This window comes from Bufo bufo, chromosome 1 (assembly GCF_905171765.1).
Source record: "Bufo bufo chromosome 1, aBufBuf1.1, whole genome shotgun sequence".
Lineage (NCBI taxonomy): Eukaryota > Metazoa > Chordata > Amphibia > Anura > Bufonidae > Bufo > Bufo bufo.
In genome coordinates this window covers 731,086,436-731,099,374 of record NC_053389.1, presented here as the reverse complement: position 1 = coordinate 731,099,374, position 12,939 = coordinate 731,086,436, and the positions used below count along the sequence as shown (strand labels likewise).

The window sequence follows — 12,939 nt, the reverse complement described above, 5'->3', positions numbered from 1 at the left end:
GTCTTTCGTTCGGCTTCGCACGGGTCTCAAGGCCCTGTAGATTGGCTCGATTATGATCTGAAGGCAGCCGGTTCCTGACCTAAAAGATCGGCGAATATTTCCATAGCGATTTCAGATGCCCAGGACTGTGGTAGTCCTTTGATGCGAATGGTTCGCCTTCTGCTGCGATTTTCCTGATCCTCTAGCATTAACATCGCTCTGTTGAGCTCTGCAGTGTGCATGTCGAGGTAGTCTGCCATTCCTGTAGAGTGTGTTACAAGCTATTGCGTTGCAGTTTCGAGCGTCTCCACTCTATGCCCCATTTGTGCAATCTCCAATTTTATATCGAACAGTTCGGCTAGTACTGGCTTTATGGCTTTTTCAAGTGCCTGCCCCAGTACCTTTGTGAGGAAGGACTTCGACACCAGTGAGGGGTCCCGAGATTCCACTGCATCCCTCTGTGAGCTGTCCACATCGGAATCCTCTCCTTCTTCAGCGCATGCTGCTGCCATCGCCATCTTAAGGCCCGCGCCTGGTGAGAGACGAGTTTTCTTCTTGAGGAAACGCTGCATAGCTTGTTGGCTCTTTTGGGTTCTCGGTGTATCGGGGGGGTCAGGACCCTGTCTCTCCTGTACTTGACCATTTTGGAGTGGGTCCCCGCTGTAAATTGGTTAAGTTCGCTTGAGTGTGGAGGAGCCGAGGTTTCACACAGCCATCTGCAACCACGGGCCAGGTTCCGCCCCCATGATAGAAACTTTTAAATACATAAGGGAATCAACAAGGTAAAAGAGGAGAGAATATTTAAAGAGGAAAAACTGCTACAAGAGGAAATAGTTTTCGATTAGAGGGCAAAGGTTTAAAAGTAATATCAGGAAGTATTACTTTACTGAGAGAGTAGTGGATGCATGGAATAGCCTTCCTGCAGAAGTGGTAGCTGCAAATACAGTGAAGGGGTTTAAGCATGCATGGGATAGGCACAAGGCCATCCTTCATATAAGATAGGGCCGGGGGCTATCCATAGTATTCAGTATATTGGGCAGACTAGATGGGCCAATGGTTCTTATCTGCCGACACATTCTATGTTTCTATGTCAATGTCCCATCTGCTTTGTTCTCGTGAAAAATGCTTTTCAGGGATTTCTTTAACCGATGAGGCAACATTAACAAAGAATAATGCAAGCAATGAATGTGAGAAAGTCAGCAGTGGTGCCATTATCACTGACTTCAGCTGATTACAACAGGTTAGCTTATTAAACATATATTGCAGGGGAATACTTGGTAGCTGGAACAATTGAATCAAAATATGTTATGGTGAAATATACTGAAACAATATCTTGAAGTTTCTTAAAATGGCTTTCATTCCAACAGCAAGTGACTGAAAGTCAGACCAAGAAGTCTTCTTGGAACATGATATGCCCACTGTATCCAAAGATGTGATTAAGTTGATGCTTTAGGTAGAGACCTGCAGGGATCCCTGTTTTAGCTACCATTACATTATATTTAAGGAGTTTTCTAAATTTAGACTTCACTGACAAGACATTAGACATGTGAATTATATTTGGTTTGGTTCCAAGGATCTCATGATGCTCTACTATAGACTTTCGAACCAAGGTCCCTGCTTCAGCTCTTTGGCTCTGATTAGCATCAATCTGTAGATGTGAAAAAGCACAAAAAGATTGCATCAGTTGTGCAATGTTAAAATTAAGCAACATCTTTTTAGTATTTGAATTTTAAAGAAATAAGATGAAGCTAAAGTACTTGATCACAGTATTCACAGCATTATCAGGGATCAGTGTGATATTGTGACATGTTTACATGAAAATAAATTGCTGTAGTTTTCTGTCTGAAACTCCCTTCTGCTCCAATGTTGTCTTCCTGTTTACATCTGTCTATCAAATGTCTATCAAATGACATGACTTTTAGTCTCGGTGACCATACAGTGTCATCTCACAGACCCAACTGGTTACAGACAATAATTTATATAGTGGCCTAGCAGAGAAATAGAAAGGTAGCTTTATGAATGCATCCAGAAAAAGATATGTAAGATGGCTCCCAATCTTGGGTTAAGTTGGGGGAACACACTTGAATTAGGGATGAAAGGAAATAGATGGTAATATAGATAGAGCTAAGGATCTGTTAAATTGGAACAGGGTAGGTTCTGTTGAGAATTTGTGATTTAAATTGCATAAAACAAATTATTAGGACCCAAACCAATAACACATAGGTAAATTAATCCTAAGAGTTGCCATCAAAGTTATATCCATTCACGAGAGAACCTTCTCAAAGAGAGTCGATTGACAACCAGTAGTGATGGACGAACATCGGCAGGGACGATTCGCGACCACGCGTTCGCGATCATATATTGGCAAACCGTTGGTGAACCCATTGACTTTAATTGCAGGCGAACCTGAAAAACCTTCAGGTCATATTTTCAGCCACCAAATACTTACTAGAAGTGCACAAATAACCCCACAACATGGACAGTGACATACTAGAGGGGAATCAATGGTAAAAATTCCCACAAAAAATATTTCTATTAATCAGGGGCCATTTTTATGTGTCTTAAAGGGAAACTCTAAAAAATGTGCCCTGCTGGAGCTAGAAAATTTTTACTGTAGGCCCACGAGAGTACAGGCCCAAACATTCACCGGACAGAAAAAAACTTGTGATTATGTGGCTGGAGGTACATTAGGCGGTCACTGGAAAAAAATTTAACTGTAGGCCAGTGGAGTATAAGCCCCCAAAATTAGGCATTCATCTGACAGAAAAGAACAAGTGAATGCTTGAACACTATTTTACTCTAGGCCAGCAGTGATGATCGGCAGGGGCAATATTCTAATTCATGATATTTTGCGAATATTTGGGTGAATATTCGTCATATAGTCCGCGAATTCAAGAATTCATGATCTTGTCATTATTTTCTTGATTGCAAAAATCGGCAATCGGAAACATGCAATAAAAATTTGTATTAAAAGTTCACGATCAACACTACTCCTAAAGTCAAAGATGCAGCCTTCTCATTGGCCCACAAGCAAGAAGCAGTGAGGGATCATGGGTACTGATGAAAAAAAATCTAGAATATTCACGATTACGAAGATATAGCAATATATTCTAGAGATATAGCAATATTGGCTAATAAAATCTGATATTCGCAATCAATACTATAGGCCAGTACAGGCCCCAAAAATTAGGCATTCACCTGACAGAAAAGAACAAGTGATTATGTGGCTGAAGGTACATTAGGTGGTCACTGAATAACAATTTTACTCTAGGCCAGTAGAGTACAGGCCCCAAAAATTAGGCACCTGACAGAAAAGGCCTTTTATGCCGCTGTATATACATAAGACAGGACCATTCTTTATTCTGGGTAGTGGCGGATATGTGTGGGCTGGCATGAGGAAATTCAATTGCACGTGGTCGTCACAGGTGTTGAATTCCTCTGATATCCATGCCTCATTAATTTTTAGAAATGTGAGGTAGTCCACATTGTCGTGAGCTAGACGAGTGCGCTTATCGGTCATGATACTCCCTGCTGCGCTGAACATTCTTTCGGACAGGACACTCGACGAAGGCCAAGCCAAGAGTTCCATGGCAAATTGTGCCTGCTCTGGCCACAGGTCAAGCCTGCACACCCAGTAGTCCAGGGGTTCCTCGCTTTTTTAGAGCGTCCCACATCGCCGATAACCCGATATAGTCGGACACTCTGTCGGTCTAGCCGTTCCCTGAGGCTGGATCCGGAGGGCGGCTTTCGATGGGTTGGCTGCAATGATCTCATAACCGAAGTGACCAAACACATCTTCAAACCGCCCTCTTCTTGCAGGCGCGGTAGGATTGGTACCTGCACCAGTTTCCCTGTGAATGCAGCATCTCTCGCAGCAAGGCCTGGAAATGCTGCATTCTGCCAGCCCTCTATGATGCTGGTAACCGGTCCACCATTTTGTGTTTGTAACGGGGGTCTAAGTATGTTGCCACTCAGTACTGGTCCGGCCAGAGCTGAAAGCAGTGCAGGATCGGTGTGCCTCTTGGCTTCCAAGCACAACAGCCGAAGTACAGCATGGCAACGTCTCACCTGGCACGTCAAATTGGTTCTGGGGAGCTTGGGGGTGCAGTGGAAGAGGCGTAGCAGTGGAAAAGGAGGAGTAGGTCGAGGAGGAGACGGAGGATGGAGTAGGAGGAGAAGAAGAAGAGGCAGGCCTGTATGCAATCCGTGACGGTAGCACCAAATCCACACGGTGCCACGGGTTACATGCTTGACGGCCGTCAGAAGGTTCACCCAGTAGGCAGTAAAAGTTATGTACCTTCCCTGCCCGTGTTTGCTAGACCACACATATCTGTGGTTAAATGTATCTGGCACCGACACTGTGTGCCAGAGATATATCCACTTGCCGCTGAACGTGGCACGTAGCTCTGGGATGCCCTTCTGGGAGAAATATTTTCTTCCAGGGACTTTCCATTGCGGTGTGCCAATGGCCACAAATTTTCTAAAGGCCTCTGAGTCCACCAGTTTATATGGCAGTAGTTGGCGAGCTAGCAGTTCTGACAAGCCAGCGGTCAGCCGTTGGGCAAGAGGGTTATCCGGCGTCATCAACTTTTTATGCTCAATCATTTGGGGCCACGGAAGCCTGCCTTCTGCCAGATGAATGTGACGATGACACGGTGGAAGGTGAGTGGAGGGACAAATGGAGGAGAAGGAGATGGAGAAGAGGCAGGACGTGGAGCGCCGGGACTGTGGCTTTGCGGGTTGGCTCCTACTGGGCCTGGTATTGGAGGCCACGTGCCTTCTTAAGGCGGGTCTTCGCTAGGTGGAGTGTTGGGATTACCGTGACTTATGCATTGACAGCACAGGCTGCAGAGGGAAACACTATTGTCAGCAGCTGACATGTTAATAAAAGCCCACACTGCCGAGCCATGTGCCGGAATCCTGAGAGCGAAAGATGTGACTGTGCATGGTGGATGACTCGCTCCAGATATATTTGCAGTCTGCTTTTGGCCTCCTGTGCACTGCAAGTTTTGCCTGCTACTCCTCTTTCTCCTTCCTATCTGCTGCTCCGTCTCTCACTCTGAACTCCTCTTCCTCTCTTGTGGGCACCCAAGTGACGTCCATCGACACGTCATGATCGTTACCTTCACGACCACTGACATTAGAGATCTCGAAGTAGGCAGCAACAGCGGGGAACCACCCTCCTTGGGCTAATCTGGGTACTGTCGTCCGACCGCTGGGTGGGGATGCTATTGCTACCTCCTCTTCCTCATACGATGCCAAGAACGGGCTGCGCATCGGTAAGGTCTGGGAAAGGATGGGAAAATAATTCTCTGACATGAGTGGAGGGCTATGGTGGTGGTGGTGTCCTTTGGGGGCAGATATATTAAATCCACTTAATCAGTATTTTGTGGAAGCAGGTGTATCGCAGGCCTCAATCAATATTTGGTGGAAGCAGGTATATCAATCCCCTTAATCAGTATTTTGTTGAAGCAGGTATATAGAACCCCTTAATTAACATTTTGTGGAAGCAGGTATATCGCAACCCTCAATCTGTATTTTGTGGGAAGCAGGTATATCAAATCACTTATCAGTATTTTGTGGAAGCAGGTATATCGCACCCCTCAATCAGCATTTTGTGGAAGCAGGTATATCAAACCCCTCAATCAGTATTTTGTGGAAGCAGGTATATAGAACACCTTAATCAATATTTGGTGGAAGCATGTATATCGCACACCTCAATCAGTATATTTTGTGGAAGCAGGTATTAAAAAATCCTTAATCAATATTTGGTGGAAGCAAATATATTGCACCCCTCAATCAGTATTTTGTGGAACCAGGTATATTGCAGGCCTTAATCAATATTTGGTGGAAGCAGGTATTATCGCACCCCTCAATCAGTATTTTGTGAAAGCAGGTAAATCAAACCCCTTAATCAGTATTTCTGGAAGCAGGTATATCAAACCCCGCTATAATTTTTTTTTGGGGCAACAGGTATATCACACCCGTTGCAAATTGTTGTTCCAATAACGCTGTGTCCTCTATATACCTCCGGTATCGCAGCATAAACCGCACAAAACTGCTGCACAATACAAATGCACTATAATACTTTCTATATTAGAAAGGTATATTATAGGTATATCACACCCTCAATCAGTTTTTCTGGGGGCAACAGGTATATCACACCAGTTGCAATTAGATATTCAATAGCGTTTGTCCCTCTATATAGCTGCGGTATCTATATAGCTGCAGTACAAATGCACTATAATATACTTTCTATGTTAGAAAGTATATTTATAAGTATATCACACCCATCAGTATATCACACCTATCGATAGCACACCTATAGCAGTCCTTGAAAGGTCCTGTCCCACCTAATATGTGTGTCATGGGTCAAAGTTTGGCGCAATGCAAAGGAATATGGCGCCAGCGGACATCGCATATGTTCGCATAGTTCGCGTAAAGTTCGCTGCAAAACGACTGCCGGGCGAACCGCATGGCCATTTTTTAACAACCAGCTCGTCACAGTTTGTTAAGCTACCAAAATGGTGATCATCTACTATTGACTTGAGAAGCTGTGGGAAACAAACATTTAACCTATGGCCCAAATGAACAGAAGACCATAAATTGATATCTTCTGAAAGTTGCTATTTACAGGACGGTGCCTAGTTGATATGATCCACTATTACATGTCTAAAGCACTAAGAAAATATCTGGACAGTAGATGTCCTGTAGTATAATCGAGATGGTCACAGCACTCATCTATTAAATGGCTATTGTTGGGTGCTTGTCTTGTTCTGACCCTTTCTCCCTTAGGATCAATATCTTCCAGCATATATAATATAGGACAGCACTCCAATGGTTTGGTGAAGTAATGTGGATTTTTTATTCAGCCAGACATTGGTCCGCACATCAGTACAGTTTTAGCAACGTTTAGGGGCTATTTGAAGCCCTTCCTCAGGCCATATATGGACTGCAATTGTGGACGGACGGCCGATAAAAATCCACATTAGTTCACCAAAACCGTTGGAGTGCTGTCTTATTATATTATGCTTGGACAGTAGATGTACCTGGTGGAAACTTGTTTAGACTTGTCATATCAATGAAATATTTCTGAGTTCCCTTGAAGACGCTAGCAAATGTATGTGCAATCATTTTTTACATATATTTATTTGTTCTGGATGTTGGACAAAATGCATACATTAACCCCTTAAGGATGACCGCCGTACATGTACGCCAATAGTCTAGGAGTTTAAACTTTGAGCCCGCTCAGAAACTGAGTGGCACAAGGCCACCGGTTTCTGCTGTTTCAAAGAGCAGACACCCCGAGGCAGTGCACTGATGGCGGTATTGACTAATCAGATACATTTAATCCCTCAGATGCCATGGTCAATTGTGACCACATAATTCTGAGAGGCTTTTTTCATGGGAGCGCTGTGCTCCAGGGACTAAAAACAGATTCCTGACTGGACTGGGGAAGCATTCATTCTAAAGTCTCTGAGGCTACCACAGCGATAGTTCTTATGAGCCTGTGAACATAATTATTCTCCCATAGACTGCAAAGGTAAGTCAATGAAACTATAAAATTATGATTGTATTGTTTTTTTTTCCAATTTTCCAGCTTCCCACTACATTGTATGCAATATTAAATAGTGTCATTAGAAGATACCACTTATTCCACAAAAAACAAGTAATAACACAGCTATGTGATGGAAAACTAAAAAAAGTATGGCTCTGGGAGGGCAGGGAATAAAAGTAAAAAGCAAAAATGGGGGGTTAAATAGATACTTGTAACCATAGCATTTGCACAGATATATGAGAACACAGCCGGTATTATTAAAGGCTGTCATTGCCCTTAATGTCCTTGTTATGGGCTGATCTTCTAGATCAGTAGATGATAATCACCAAGGTGGAAAAAGTCAGTGATCCGTGGGTCATTTCTGGTCATGCATTCTCAACACTTATTACCTACTTTTCATTACCATGGACTACTAGGATAGTTAAAGGGTACTTTACATTTAGCACTCATGTCATCAAGAATAAAGGCATCTACTAAGTTTTCATGGTCACCCGTCTTATTATATATTATAAACTTTGAAAAAAAAAGTTAAAAACCACTTCCTTATAATACAATCCAATAGATATCAGGCTAAAATGGTGTAATTGTACTGAAATATTTGGATGTAAGATAATACAGATTGTATAGTTATTAATGTATTCTTCTTCTCACTTTCTAGTAGAAGGACAATGGAAGGAGTGGGGTGAGTGGTCAGTCTGTAGCCCCGGAATGTGATCATCATCGCGAAAAGGAGTGCACAATACCTACTACAGTTAATGGAGGAAAACCGAGTGATGGGATGAGCCAAGAGTCTGAAAACTGCACAGATGGGTTGTGCATTCAAGTGGTGAGCAATACAAGCCATACAAAACTAACAGCTCAGGTATTATACATGGATTTTAATCTAGACATTTAGTTAAACTGCCTGATATATAAATCAAATTGAGTAGTGTAAGGCTGCATGTGGAAATGGTTCTATTACAGAACCACAATCCAGATCTTCCTTGATTTTAATGGGCCCTAATGTAAACAGACATACATATGTTTTTTTTTTTTTTTTTTTCTCCTAGCAATTTCCAGTAGCCACATGTATTTTTCCAGGGTCAGAATTCTCCTGGGGTCTCCTCCATCCTTGAAAAGGTCTTCTTCATCACCAATGTAGCTGTGAACCTGGAGACAGCGTTCAATGGGTTGTCTCACCTCATCAAGTTATATTTATTGTGTTTAAACTCTGATATAAGCAACTAACTAATATTAGATGCATTAGCAGTAATGGATCTGGTCCGCACTATCTTCTTCTTCCTCTTTATAGACTGCTTGTCTCTAGGGGTTACGGCCACCGCTGCAACGCAGTAGCGGTGGCCTCAATTGCGCACAGCAAGAAAAAAAGCCGGCCTTTCTAGGAATTGATGGAGGCGAGCGACCACCCTCTCGCCACGGTCATTCTCTCCTGTAAGAAACATATTGCGGCAACACATTATCATAGGTTCCCACAATCTGTACAGGGTCTGCTCCTCTAAGACTGCTAGTGATTCTGATGCACTTGCAGGCTCAGGAGCACGCATGTACAGGCAAGGGATGGGATTATATTATCCTAGTACCGCTTGTCTGCTCCATCACAAACAGCAAAGACATCGCCCACGCTTAAAACTCAGGAAGTGCCCCAGGAGCCGTTGCACTGAGGACTGACTGGCTCTCTGCATTTGATGTACTTAGTCCACTGATAAACCCTATAGCGCTATGCAGTATCCATATAGTGCCATATTTTGGTCACATAGTGCACTTGAAATCCCTGGGTCTCAATTTAATATAACACTGTCCCCATCTTCCATGAACTACCCAGGCACTGCATTTCCTTAAGTAGCACCTGTAGCCCTCATTGCCACCATCAAATGCCAGCTACCACAGCATTAGAAGTTGATTGACCTCTGAGCACAGCGTACTGCAACAATGCTAAAACTATAGCAATAGAATGGTTAAAAAAATAATTAGTAATAATGTAGAAAGGATGATATGGTAGATTTGACTTAAAGAAGGAAGGAGACAGTAAGCTATTGGATAGTTCTGTCATCGATATGACCAAATACAAGCAAAATGAATAGACATGTATGATATGAAGAAACTGCCTACCACGTTGGAAACCAGGAACCTGTTAGATGCTGAATAAAAAAATTATTAATCATAGCATGCTGCTAGCAAGGGCCTTTGGCCACATCTGTGGTGCTAGGGCTACAATTGTACACAGAATCTACAGAACAATCACAATCCTAAATACCATATGTTGCTTCATAAGGACCTCACAAAATGGGTTCCCCTACTTGATGCCCCTCTATGAGCTCAGAACTACAAGAGTAGCTTCACTATGATGGACTTTCTGTTGAGACAATTAAAGGGATTCGGTCAGCTAAGTTTAGCCTATAGAGCTGTGGACAGGTGATGCTAGATTGCCACTAGCACATCCACAATTTTACATTCCCATAGCTCTTAGTGCTTTTATTCAGTCAAAAAAATGATTTTATATATATGCAAATGAGGCTAGTAAGGAGCCCAAGGGGCTGTTACCAATGTTTCAGGAGCCCAGCCACGCCAGCACCACCGCACATCCTCCGAATCTCCTCCTTGCTCCCCCGGCGTCACACAGTTAGAGCGCCGTAATCTCGCGCATGCGCGAGTATGCCACATGTCAGTGCCGGCATAGTGTTCCTTCCCTGTGCTGGCATCAGCCTCAGGGAACGAATTACGCATGTGCTAGCTGGCATGCGCAAGATTACAGCACTCTAACTGTGTGATGTCGGGGGTAGCAAGGAGGATGCGCGGTGGGGCTGGGCTCCTTCACAGTGGGCGTGGCTGGCACCTGAATCATTGGTAAAAGCCCCTTTGGCTCCTTTCTAGCCTAATTTGCATATATATAAAATCTTTTTTTTTACTGAATGAAAGCACAGAACTATGGGAAATGTATATTGTGACGTGCTAGTGGCGATCTAGCAGCGCATGTCCTCGGCTCTATAGGCTGAATCTAGCTGACAGAATCCCTTTAAAGCCTGTTTAGGGGCCTATTATAAGAACAGTCTTTGTGTCTGGATCAATCACTCCTTAAGAAATCCATCTACTCAGTTCACACATACATTCAAACCATTGGTCCTGTTCAACTATAAACCTCATATTCTTTCATCAAAATGCCTCTCAGTCGTTTGTACTAAAATATATTATTACCGACGACCCCGCACGTTCTTCATCACAGATCTCAGACTTTGGCCAGAAAGTATTTGAATAATTCAGATGACCAATGCATTAAAACATTTGCTCTGTCATAAAAAAGGATGACACAGATAAGAAGTCAGGCGTCCACTTTTCAAATTCACCTTTCCTCTGGGGAAAGACAATTGTTTCTTAGAATTTAAGAAATTACATTTCTGTCCTTGACGCTGGCAAAGTATGATATTTCAGGAAAATGTAGACTATTAGAAAGAGACATGTCCTCCTTATATAATCCCTGCACATTTAATGTGAATTTTTACAGTACAGGACCAAATATTTAATATACATAGCGACTACATATAACTGTCAGCATTGACACCCCAGTGTAACAAAGCCCAACGCCAAATAAGTATTTCTCATCAGGCATGGACTGGCAACTTACAGTGGCCCTGGGAAAAACCAAAAGTGGTCCATTCAAATTTACAGAAGTTTGGGCAGCACAAGTAGGCAGGACAAACACAGTCCTACCATCTGCAGTGCGGGCCACAGACCTCTTCCAACCTGAGGTCTAAGATATTATGTTCCTGTATAGTGATGAGCAGCAGGGGCAATATAAAATTTGCAATATTTTGCGAATATTTTGTAGAATATTCGTCATATATTTGCGAATTTGAGAATTTGCGATTATTTTCTTGATTGTGAAAATCAGCAATCTAATATTCGCGTAAAGCACGCGCAATACAGGCTTGGGTCACTTTTGCTACATTTCAAGCTGCTAGAAGTTTCCTGAGGACTGGAGAAATGGTTGGCATGGCAGAACATTACAATAGCTTTATGTGCAGATAGAGTGCTCCAATATATTCTAAATTGTGCTAATCAGAAATTAATGATGCGCACATTTTAGCGCAATACGTAAAACTTCACATTTTAGCAAGTCTGACTACATATTACTGATTGGTGCACTAAGTATTGTTGTGACATCACAGCACTATGTCTGTAGCATGTACAGTACAGACCAAAAGTTTGGACACACCTTCTCATTCAAAGAGTTTTCTTTATTTTCATGACTATGAAGGCATCAAAACTATGAATTAACACATGTGGAATTATATACATAACAAACAAGTGTGAAACAACTGAAAATATGTCATATTCTAGGTTCTTCAAAGTAGCCACCTTTTGCTTTGATTACTGCTTTGCACACTCTTGGCCTTCTCTTGATGAGCTTTAAGAGGTAGTCCCCTGAAATGGTCTTCCAACAGTCTTGAAGGAGTTCCCAGAGATGCTTAGCACTTGTTGACCCTTTTGCCTTCACTCTGCGGTCCAGCTCACCCCAAACCATCTTGATTGGGTTCAGGTCCGGTGACTGTGGAGGTCAGGTCATCTGGCGCAGCACCCCATCACTCTCCTTCATGGTCAAATAGCACTTACTTTCAAAGTTTTCCAAATTTTTTGGCTGACTGACTGACCTTCATTTCTTAAAGTAATGATGGCCACTCGTTTTTCTTTACTTAGCTGCTTTTTTCTTGCCATAATACAAATTCTAACAGTCTATTCAGTAGGACTATCAGCTGTGTATCCACCTGACTTCTCCTTAACGCAACTGATGGTCCCAAATCCATTTATAAGGCAAGAAATCCCACTTATTAAACCTGACAGGGCACACCTGTGAAGTGAAAACCATTTCAGGGGACTACCTCTTGAAGCTCATCAAGAGAATGCCAAGAGTGTGCAAAGCAGTCATCAAAGCAAAAGGTGGCTACTTTGAAGAACCTAGAATATGACATATTTTCAGTTGTTTCACACTTGTTTGTTATGTATATAATTCCACATGTGTTAATTCATAGTTTTGATGCCTTCAGTGTGAATCTGCAATTTTCATAGTCATGAAAATAAAGAAAACTCTTTGAATGAGAAGGTGTGTCCAAACTTTTGGTCTGTACTGTATGTATGGACAATAGAACCTATCAGCTACACTATATCACTATCTAAACTACACTAACTATCTGTATTATATATATGAGCTATCTAACTAACTATCTAATGTAATGAGTGGGAAGCACAGAGCACAGCAATGACACTGCTGTCTCTCTCAGAACTTAAAAAAACGGTAGAAAATGGCTGCTATGGAGGTTCTTATATAGTAAGGGGTAGTCAACTTCCAATTGGTTGCTAGAGATGTTGCTGTTAGGGAAATATCCCTTCACCTATGATTGTTGGAATCC

General features: G+C 42.5%; 1 protein-coding gene across 1 annotated transcript in view; it reads left to right on the top strand.

The window, feature by feature from the left end:
* Positions 1-12,939, top strand: part of UNC5D (unc-5 netrin receptor D) — a 709,113-nt gene that overhangs the window by 468,382 nt on the left and 227,792 nt on the right. Inside the window, 2 exon segments of the mRNA XM_040415688.1 lie at positions 8,196-8,239; positions 8,241-8,363. Coding sequence (XP_040271622.1) covers positions 8,196-8,239; positions 8,241-8,363 — 167 coding nt within the window.